Source organism: Orbicella franksi, chromosome 1, assembly GCF_964199315.1.
Source record: "Orbicella franksi chromosome 1, jaOrbFran1.1, whole genome shotgun sequence".
In the NCBI taxonomy this organism is placed as follows: domain Eukaryota; kingdom Metazoa; phylum Cnidaria; class Anthozoa; order Scleractinia; family Merulinidae; genus Orbicella; species Orbicella franksi.
The window spans coordinates 22,846,930-22,858,550 of NC_138145.1; the positions used below are offsets into that span (position 1 = coordinate 22,846,930).

The 11,621-nt window shown below is 36.5% G+C and overlaps 1 protein-coding gene across 4 annotated transcripts; it reads right to left on the reverse strand.

Annotated features, from left to right (window-relative positions):
* Positions 1–180: 180 nt before the first annotated feature.
* On the reverse strand, positions 181–11,369 carry LOC145478872 (putative gluconokinase). Of its 4 annotated transcripts, XM_081457070.1 has the most exons (7): positions 11,136–11,369; positions 10,834–10,906; positions 4,985–5,075; positions 4,181–4,211; positions 2,656–2,742; positions 2,398–2,441; positions 181–1,641 (listed from the first exon to the last, which is right to left on the reverse strand). In XM_081457070.1, the coding sequence occupies exons 3-7, from the start codon at positions 5,023–5,025 to the stop codon at positions 1,230–1,232; spliced, it is 615 nt and encodes a 204-aa protein (XP_081313196.1). In that variant the 5' UTR covers positions 5,026–5,075; positions 10,834–10,906; positions 11,136–11,369; the 3' UTR covers positions 181–1,229. The 4 variants fall into 4 exon arrangements, with proteins under 4 accessions (XP_081313196.1, XP_081313189.1, XP_081313203.1 ...); XM_081457063.1 differs by having other exon boundaries at positions 10,834–11,369; XM_081457077.1 differs by lacking the exons at positions 10,834–10,906; positions 11,136–11,369 and adding an exon at positions 5,815–6,372.
* Between the last annotated feature and the right edge of the window lie 252 nt (positions 11,370–11,621).

An 11,621-nucleotide genomic window follows, 5' to 3' on the forward strand; every position in this document is an offset into this window, starting at 1 on the left:
CTCAAATAAATCATGGGTACTCAGTGGGGAGTGGGCACTTCTTAATCACTAAACAGCAATTCATCTCAAAAATCTGATTTTAACATTTTGTCCGTTTTCAAAAGTTAAGTTATTTTCACTATATTTTACCCCTACATGTGCCTAATCTCTTTCAAAAAAGGTTCTACAATTTACATGAGATAATAAAAATTTATTATTTAATAAGATTGGAGCTCTAAAAAAATAATATTGGATTGAAGCTGAATGTTTCAGAAACTACTTCTCATATAAAATTGCACTTTTGCAAGGTAATTGTAAGTGATTTATAATATTATTCCAATACAAAAAAATCTGCTTGACTACCATCATTCTGTTTCAATAATTATTTTGGTTCTACTTTAACATCTTTCCACTACAGTTTAAAAAATTGAAAGAGTTAAGAACAGATTAGTCAAAGTACTTATTGGTGTAATTGTCCAAAAATTTTCCAACATATTATCAGAAGTTTGCCAAAGGCTTCAGACATTGTTGAAGATATTTGGAAGATCAAGGGTACGGCAGCCTGCCTACATACACAATGTATGGCAAAGACCTTAAATATTCTATCTTAAAGTGTATTATTAATAAATGTAAATTTTTCAGACTACCAAATTGCTCTCAGCTTACGGGCTGACATGCAATTTTGTAAGCCTTTGAAAAAAATTCACTCTTACTTGTTTCTTTCTAATTGCTATTGAAATCATGTGATTACCTATAAATCCAGAGTTTTTTTTTTGTCAAGACACTCAATCCAGAAACATAGTGGGTTGAGCTACATTCAGTTACCTGAATTTGGATTAATGTCTTTATCAACAGCTCTTCTTGCAACGTCCCTCCTCCACAGAGGCTTAAATGGAACTAGGAAACAATTTGGCTTTGTGAGGCCAAGTCCAGGCACAAGAGACAAGAATAATGACCCCATACCTGGACTTCCAAACTTTTTCACAGTATATTCCATCTTCTCAAACAGCCCATGTGTCTTTGAAGGAGTAAAAAGGTCTTCCAATACTTATGAGAAGAGATCAAGCTATTTTACTACAGCTGCCTTGGAATTACTAGAAGTGCAAAAATTTTGAATTGACTCCAGTGAAAAAATACATTCAAGCAATGTAACTACACTTGTCAAAGTTTTGTAACCTTGCTGACCTCCTGCTCTTTCCCTTGCGTGAGCAAAGCCAATCTTTTCTTATAAAAGTACAAATTTATTTTCCCTATACCGTGCTATGTATGGATACCCTTACACCACATTTGGCTTTCAAGGCCCGTAAAATTTCATTTGTAATTTCCTCAACAGTTTGGTCCACTGAGATATTAACTGCTGAGTACAAATCACAGTTCTTTGGTTCCTCTAGAGTTTCAAACTGTGAATCCAGCAAATTTGTAGGCATAAAATGTTCTTGACGCTTTTCCATTCTCTCCTTTATCAGGTCTTTAGAGCCTTGAAGTAGGACGACAAGGCAGTAAAAAGGTAAAGGCCTTGAGAGCTTCTGTCTCTTGTCTCCAATGGAGCAGTACTGTTGCTTTATTTCAGAGCTTGATTCTGCTCCAAGGATAATTGTTTGCCTATACTGTTCCTTGAGAGCTGAACAAGCAAGCACCCCAGATTCAGATCGCTTGCTCCACCTAGAGCAAATAAAGGTAGAATTCAGTTTGAACGTTACCACTGTTTCAATACATTTAGCAAGTTCTGTACTTGCCTTCTGTAATCTTCATTACCATTAACAGCTTTCCCCAGTTGTTAGCATATTACTACATATACATGTACATATTACTTCTCTGATAGGCAAGTGCAGAGCAATCTATCATTATAGTGTGCACGCGTTGATTTAACATTGTCAGCAACAGGAGAGGGAGAACAATGGATGCCGAAGTTGAAAATCAGAAATCCCATGTTTAAATCTCTAGCTGGGTTTGTTGTACTTTTGGATTTGCAGACTGGTGATTTAGATGCCAAACCTTACATTTATTTATTAATTATAATACAAATTTAAAAATTTAGTAAAACATTTACTAGAATAACTGGGCTGGGTAAGTGTCCATCAACACCTGTCAGTTACATTTTGCTAGTTATAGGATTACTCTAATTTGGTCATATTTAAAAGGATTCGTTCTCTTGTGATGTCCTTGTAGAACAGAGAAAGGTTACCACTCCATCAGCAAAAAAGTCTCAAACAGAGACTTTCAACACTCAAATTTTGTTCCAGATGTGACAAACTCAGACATTAGTACTTCAATATATACCACTACAATCTGGAGTAATTTCAGTTATCAGGCTGGGTGCTTGACCAATATATTGAAATAATTATTTCCTGCCCTGGATTTTTCCTCAGTCATAGTACATTAAACAAATTATAACTAACAGATATTATTCATGAATACCTTTCAATAACTTTGTGCAAAGCCAGGAGCCAAGGTTGTCTGTCCTAAAATCATAACAAAAGATATTTCTCTTAGAGACCCACCTATATTCAACCCTTTAGGTGGTCACTTACAACACAAGATATGACTTTAATATGTAATATTATTGTACGCACTATTACTATACATAGGTGAGTAAAAATACTTTGGACCACCAGGTTGACCTTGATGGCACCTGAAAGAATCTGGAGGGTTCAATTATAATGTCATGGCATATACCTCGTCAGTGAGTGGGGTTCCTTGCTTCATTTTTGTGATGTTACCTTGTGAATGGAAATTGTCTGCATCCATGTAAGGGCATGACAACTGTCAGAAGACAAAAGAAAATAACAAATCAGCTCTACAACCTTAGGGAGACATGGTGGACTCTGACAGTTAGTGCGCTGGACTCTGAATCTAGTGGTCTGGGATTTTGGATGAGAAAGTGACTCTAGGCTCTATGTCTCTAGGCTTTTCAGTTTTTTTGGCATTTCCTTTTTCTCCTTTCCTTATCTTTTTGCTGCAGTGGTTGACCTTCTACTGGACTTGCTTCCCATTCAAGAATTCCCAAGAAAGCATCATCAAGACAGGCAGTTCTTACCATGGAGTAGCGAAGTGGTAAGTAGTTGAGGGAAATTTTGCTCCAAGTTTTTCACTCAAATTTCTTCAGCATTTTCGTGCATATTTCAGGCTCAATTGACCCTGTCACTCTGATTTGGGTATCATTGAAAAGATCTTTTCCTGCAAACTTGAGTATAAGTGATGCCAATTTTGGTCAAAGGTGATGATGTCAGAGGTGGAACGAAGGCCAATGATCGTCACAGCAAGTTACAGCAGGCACAGATGTCAGTGGGTTAAAAAGCACTCATTTCAAAAATTTTTATTTTCATGATACATACAGAAAATTTATCTTTTCCAGTTTTGCTGGCTTTAAGAGATTGATGACACACAAGTGAACTAGATTTGATTAAGTTTTGAAAGTTAACTCCAAGGATTGGCTTGCAGTAATTGTGGCATCGAGGATAATCTGCAAATGACAGAAACTCAACAGAACTTTTATGAACCTGGATGTGACAAGAGATTGCCTGCTGTGAAATCAGAGTGGGAAACTACAGTTTGTTATTCAGCCATGATACTTTCCATTTCTTTATTTACCTTAGCCTAACTAAAATTCTTAACTTATATACATCAAAAGTCATTAGGCAGGGAGACCACTACAGCATAGCCAATTACAGTACAGTGAATCCCAGTCATTGAACATTAAACATTGAGCATCAAAGTTGTTGATATTGAAATGGAGAACAAATACACAAACAAACAAGCTATGGATAACACTTCAGAGAACTAGAGGATTGTATGTGTGAAAAGCCATAAATTGAGCAATGTGAGTAATTAATACACATTGCAGTTGAGGAAGCAGCACTCTCGCGGCCTTTGGCAGTAAATAAATAACTAGGGATGACAGGAACTTGTCAATGCTCAGATGGTACTTACAAATTCAAAATTATTTTTCCCTGTATCTCTGAAACTAAAAAAGATTTTTGTTCCGAATTATTTGCAAACAAAAGAGCTCAAAATTTCTTAACCAGTGAATGATTGAAAAATTTGCATTTCTATGTGAAATTGAGGTAAACTGATGCAAATATGATAATAAATAAAATGAACAATTCAGAAAATACTGCTACAAAAAATACACAATCTATTTGGTATGTTTGTTTACATCATGTATTAAAAAGGTCTCAAATTACAAATTTCCAAGACCCACCTTCTTTGCCAAAGCTCGCGCCACAGTTGTCCTATATAGAGATAATCAGAATGAGCAGTTAAAATTAATAATTCACAAACAGAGCAATCGTTGTTGTTTACAGTGCAAATCTTTTGTAAAAGCTTGGAATGAAAAGGTTTGTGGATGGTCATTCCCAATAAATAGGCATTACAAAGAAATTCAAGGCCTTATGTGTCCCATGGCACAATGAGGACTGATGATGATGATGACAATGAAATAATTTCTGATAATAAGTGGCTGGGCCTTTTCTTTGTTTAAAAGGCTTAAATTATATTTTGGTTGGCTTATTCACTATGATGGCTAGGGATGGAAACAAGCAACATTGAAGCTTTGATATTGAAATATTTAACTACTGGCAAATCAGATCATGTACTTAAGGCATCTGCAGCCAATTGTTGATCGATATCTAGGATTGACTCTCGATCTGCACTCACTTGATATCGCAATCAACAGTTGATCGCCATCTCGATCGATACTCCGTCAACACTTGATCAACATCTCAGTTCAACAGTTGGTTGAGAGTCAACTACTTTTCACAGGCCTACCACTAAGAGTCGCTCGATAGATATGGGTCAGTCAACGTTTGGCCAACTATACCAACTGTCTAGTCTCAAAAAAGTATTGATCAAGATGTCAATTGAATGTTAATTAAGTTGTCGATCGAATGTTGATTGCGTGTATTGATCCACACTCAATCACGGATACACATCATCTGGCAAATCTTCAAAATAGTACTTCATTCTTGAGATACTGTATTTTATTTCATGGAACAATCATACTTACTTTCCACTTCCACAGACTCCTGTTATCAGCACAACAACCATGTTAGAGAACAATGATGTTTTGTGCCCAGGTTACATACACTGTATCCAATCTATAACGGTAAATAATATGTGTAACATAAGATATGCCAAACAATCATTTACTGATAAAACTGCAATTTCAGTAGCTGTGAAGGCTGCAAACTGGGAAACTGGGGTATGTTTCAAAGCTGTTACTTTGACTTAACCTACCTACAGTAAACAAATTTCTGCTGAGGTTGAAAGTCTTACAGTTTCAGCTCTACTTAAAATTTACCTTCCACAAGCCACAACTTCTACTGAATATAAGGGTGTATCAACTGATAACTGTATTTACTCAAGCAATAGCACCCTAGAGTAAGTATTCATACATGACCGCAAAAGTAATAATTGGCACCAACTTTGTATAAGCACTGCACACAGAACAAATGCACAGCATTTATGTGAAACACCATTTACCCCTATGCAGCTACTTGACTCAAATAGGGGAAAAAGAGTGAAACTTACATTTTTAACTGAGGACCAGCCTTTTTATCTTATCATTTTCAAATACAAATAAGAGTTGGTTTTTCTTGACAAAAATACTGCATTTAAATGTCAAAATATTTATTAGGTGCATTGGTGCTTTTTCAGAAATACTAAATGGAAACACAAACTGAAGTGCCATGTGTACACCTTTTTTTTACTATGGTAGTCCACCATGAATATTTTGCGTTGTTTGCAACTAAAAGGTATCCAAGGGGGAAAAAAGGTAGTGTAAAGTGACTGTTTTAATAAAGAAACTATCACAAAAAATTAAAAGAACATTCCTACCCTCTTAAGTAAAAGCAACAGCTTGACTTGTAACCTTACTGGATCTTATAAGATGCAAACATTCAAACAGACATGTAAGCAAGTGAATCTGTCTGAATTTATTACATATAACTATGCAAAAACTCCTTTTATTTGAAAACAAACATGTCTGCAATGCAGTACACAAGGTAGACTTCCTTCCTATTACAAACAAAAGGTGTTTTAATTACGGTCCTTCTTTTCCCAGACCATAGCAGCATTTGGAGTGAAAAAAAAACAGGATTAAGCTTTGTACTTTGACCCCCTGATAATAATATTTACTAGCTCAGCCTTGCTAGCCAAGAACAAACTATATAATTTTCAGCAATTTTAAAACGTTACTGCAATTTTTACTATTATCATTTCATGTGACTGACATAAATAGGGTCGAAACTAGTAACCCTAGCTTATAAATGATATTGTAACATGCAACTTTCCTATTGCACTTGTATTTTTTTTTCACCAACACCTGACAAATACTTCCTTTTACCATGGCCATCACCTGTCCAGCTACTTTCATTGTGTTTGAATGTAAAGCATTAAATGGTCTAGATAGCAGCAGACATGTAAATATTTTAAGGAAAACGACCAATTTTTTAAGTTTGCAAGACATGTTTCGACAGAGCTTCTGTCATCTTCAGTTGAATGAATGATTACAAAGCAAGTAGAATAATAAGTAGGCAAAAATGCTAATTAAGACAAATAGTAACAACAGAACGTGAAAAGGTGTAAGTTAAAAGGATAATTTTAGATTTACATGGTGTAAAAAGAACTACCTTCACTCAATCAGCAATTACACCATGTAAATCTAAAATTATCCTTTTAACTTACACCTTTTCACGTTCTGTTGTTACTATTTGTCTTAATTAGCATTTTTGCCTACTTATTATTCAACTTGCTTTGTAATCATTCATTCAACTGAAGATGACAGAAGCTCTGTCGAAACATGTCTTGCAAACTTAAAAAATTGGTCGTTTTCCTTAAAGCATTAAATGTTTCGCATTTAAATTTTGTAATAGTCACTTCACAATAGAGTTCAGAAGGTTATGTCTCAATGACCCCCAGAAAGTTGTGACCCCTTGAAAGCTGCAAGATAAAATTTGATGACTTTTTTAAAAGTAAAAAGAGCAGGAAAAAACACTCAGGTCTGATTTCCTGAGGCAAGTAGAATTTTCTCTTGGGTGAGTGAAAATACACAGTGGTGCAGCAGACAAGTAAAATCTGCCTCAGTAGTCGTTCAAGTCATGGTGAAAAATGTCAGCTTGATAAATTTATGATAATTTCAGAGCAACTACACAATACAGGGCCACTTTTGAAGGTGCATATATTTAGTGGCTCATTTGGCTCGGCAGTGGATGAAGGATGAGGAATAATCTATATGCGTTAAATACATATACATACATTTTATTGTGTTTTAAAATTAAAAATACAATTATAACATGCCTGCACATAGCTGAGCTAATCTAGGTGGGTCATGTCCTATCCTAGGTCTATATATTTAGTGGCTCATTTGGCTTGGCAGTGGATTAAAAAACGAGGAATAATCTGTTTATGTGTCAAGTCCTAGGTCTATATATTAAGTGGCTTGTTTGGCTCAGCAGTGGATGACAAAGGAGCAAACAAGCCATACAAGCTGGCTCATTTGGTGGATGATTAAAAGTCACCCTGTATTCTGTAGTTCCTGTCAGAAACTATTTCAATTATCAAGACTGCAAGATGATTTGAAAGTATGAATTAATTAAAATCCGAGCATACTTTGTTTGTGTTTCTCCTACGATTGCCATCATATTGGCTCTATGCTAGTAAGTAAAATTTCAATGGTGACAAGTGAAAACTGAAATTTACTGGCCTATTGGGCAAGATTTCAATTTTTTTTCCTACCCTAGTAAATCCCAAGAGCAGTGACCATTCAAAAGTAACAACCCTCTAAAACTTATGACACTGAGTCTATAGTTCATTGTTGCCTGTATAACAGAAATAATGGGAAGAGAAAGGAAGAGAGGGGAGACTGGGAAGGAGGCAATAAGGCACACCTGCTATAGGAGCTCTTTCTTTAAGTTAAAGCCTTATAGCATTCAGATAAGCGTTCTCTTCAAATGAAAGGACAGCCAATGGATGCATACAATCTAGACCTGCCTTGGCAAACAGCTGAAACCAAGGGAATAACAACATGCCATCAACAGTGTACCTAGAGTGTCTAACCTAAACCATGCCATCAGAAGAAACAAACTCAATTCCACAGAATATGCAACAATAATATTACTATATTGCTCTCTAATAAAAGGACTTACAAATGGCAAAGGGCTAGGGATTGACTCCATCACAGCCGAGTTATTGAGAGCAAGTTTAGAATTTTCAGCGGAGAAAATGCATTAATTGATGATAAAGATATGGAACCATGAAAGGATCCCTGAGGCTTGGGCTTATTGTTAAACTGGTAAAGAAAGGTAATCTAAGGGAATGCAAGAACTCAGGAGGGATAACATTGCTGTCTGTTGTAGGGAAGATACTAGGTAGGATTATTATAGATCAAATAAGGGGAGGAGTTGACAGACGATTAACGGTTGGAAATGGTGAGAACAGCATTACATGAAGGACAGCATTAGATGGAGGTTAATATCCAAACTTGACGACTTAGATTTCACAGATGATATAGCCTAATTCCCTCTACCAAACAGCAGATTCAGAATAAAACAACAAAGATGGAAGAAGACAGACAAGTGGGGCTCAAGATCAATACAGAAAAGACAAAAATGACGAGGATCAATGCAAGAAACCAAGACAAGACTGTTTTAAAATAAATGGATATTGAGGACATTGATGAGTTCACATGCATACTTGGGAGCGAAAGTGTGTAAAGAAGGAGGTGCAATAAAAGACCTTACGAACAGACTATCCAAAGCAAGAGGTGCATTCATCAGATTGAAGAACATATGGAGTTCCGAGAGACCCAAGACACCCTTGAGATGAACAGTAGAAAAGGAAGGGGAAGAGGCAGGGTAGAGCTCATGGGAGGAAATGAGAATGATCGCAGCAGACCAAGAAAACTGGAGAACTTCTGCAAAAGGCCCTATGTGACACGAGGCACAAGAAGGACAGATGCTAGATGCTAGATGCTCTTACTTATTTTGCTCCCTCTTCTAACACTTTACAGAAGAAACACACCTTAGGTGGATGATAATTTGTGTTTGCCAGTAAACAATGATATATCTGTGTAAAGCCAACACTATTATGCAGAGATGTACACCCTCATTTCTGACTGATGAATGTATTGACAGTTGACATGATCGGATTACTTGGAAATTGGCCACATAATGCAAATCCTGCTTCTTGTCACATTTTCACCTCCCTTTCCCTTCCCTGTTCATAATTGCTGCACAGGCTAATTTACTGAAATGACACTCTGTATACATGCAGCTTCTTAATTATGTAGTAAATAATGTAAACAAAGTAGGAATGCAGAATACAAAGAACTGTTTCACAGAATTTTGATTGCAAAAAGTGTTGTCCACCATCATTCTGTTATTTAAGTAGATTGGCCCATAAAAAGACAGTTCATGTACAGTACTAGTTGCCCTAAAGTAGCAGTCACAAAAGGATGGGTAATAAAAAGTGGATAGATAAAAAGTACATAACACACGTCAGCATTTTACAGAGAGGGCACGTGAACCATCAACATTTGACGTTTTTTGTACCTTTTTTTAGTGACTATGGGACGAAGGTGCATCAAATTAAGAAGAGTATTTAGCGTTTTTACACCGGAAATTGCTAATCTGGTACATTTACATAAAGACCCTTCATTCTAAAGTCACCAAAAAACATGTACAAAAAAAGGCAAGGAGTGCATGGTTTAAGTGTCCTTCCCGTAAATACCAGCTCCGATTTGTACATGCATGGTTGAGAAGTGGCTTAATTAGAATGTGCAGTAAGAATCTAAGAGTTGGAAGTTTAATAGATTTAAATCCATGCTCTTCATTCCAGGAAGCATGGCTAGGTTCCATAAGAGTTGGAGGGGAGTTCTTATGATATCAACACGTGGTGCTCTATTTCTTTCAGATTTAGCTCACACTGCCAGTCACCATGTCATATGGTTACCATCAGCAGAGAGGGAAGCTAATATATCTGAATTTTATACAGGAGAATAGAAAACCATTTTTTGGCAGATTGTTAATGTACAGCAGGTACCAGTACTTTAGGAAGGTACATGGCCAAAACTATCTGGGAAGTGAGGGCAACATGTGCAATCTGAAGACTTTGTTATGTCTGAATTGAAGTAATAACGACAGTGGTCTTCATTAAATAACTTAATCAATAATTCAATATGACGGCACCGTACATACTACAGTTATATTTTGAATTTAACTCCCATGAGGCACTTTTTCATGGAAAAACTCTGGTTTTCTTCAAGAGAGCAAAATGCTTGCCAAATGTGAAAATTCCTTTAGAAAACTTGTATGAATACTGGCTCAAGGAAAGGAGATAATTTATGATATTGCAGACGAGAACGTCAAGTGAGCTTGTATTTGTACCTCATTCCATGCATGATAATTCTCTTCAAATCGCGACAAAATCGAAAGCCACAGTTTCATGATCATACGTGATTGTAACCCTCCACCGAAACCTTACACGTGAAACCGAAAATCTGTAGATACCAGAAGACGAGAAACATCAGGCGGAAAACGCCGTCACGTACTTTTAGAAGACGTCGCATAATATGGTGAACCACAACACTACTTTTCATTCAAAACGTTTTAATCCGCAGCAAATTCTACTTCGCTTTTGAAACTGCTGATAAAATAAAGTCATCGTTTGCTTATCAAGATCGCTGCATCTCTAAATTGAACTTAAAAAGTAATCACCGGGTTGTCCTTTTTCTGACATCCAATTTAGTTATTCGCCGCTGCATCAAAATCTCAACATAGGCTTATTCTTAGGTCAATTAAAGCTAGCTCGTTCAAAGATCTTAGCCATATCTAGCTTAACTCAAAGTGTTAAGATTACCTGAGAAGAAATCTGTAAATGGACGACCCAAAATCCAGTGCATTAGTTCATTTACACATCAATCGCGAAGTGTCTGCCGACAAATAAATATACACAACTTGAACGGATGGCCAGAATGACTCATTGCAATTGGAGGATAAAAATAGGAAATTGGTTAATAAGCTAACTCTTCGATCCTTGCACTTTGCTATAGATATGAGACACTTTGCACTCCGTTGCATCTCATTTTTTATATTTTTCTCTACTGGAAAAAAAATTCGGAGTAATACTTATATCAAGGAAAAAATTCTACTAAGCCTTACCCGAGGAAGAAACCCTCTCAGGACCCTTCTCAGCGTTCTCAACAGCTGTGCAGCTCCTTGGATCCCAGGACTCCCCGACCTTGTCATACCGCGCCTTTTCAGGGCTAAAACCGCTGAACAGCTTTGTCGGTCAATACAAGGAGGGGCCTTGTGCACATCATTTGCCGGTTTGTTATGGTCCGACGAAAAAATGTCAAAAGAATGAACTTCTTGCTCAGAATTGATCACGGCCGAAGCCAGACTAAAATTCTTACCAAGTAACTACCACAAAAAGCTTCTTTTACTTTTATTTTTTTTTAATAAGCTTACATAGCCTCTTACGCGAAATTAAATAAATTTAAACGTTTTACCGAGGCAAGTGCCTTGGTTCGCTTGTTACTAGTTACGGTCTTGCTGATAATTTCAGTTAAAAGTCAAATTCTCCAAATGAACTGGCGCAGAAACATGCCGAGACAGCTCACCTTTTGATGATACATTGTTTATTTT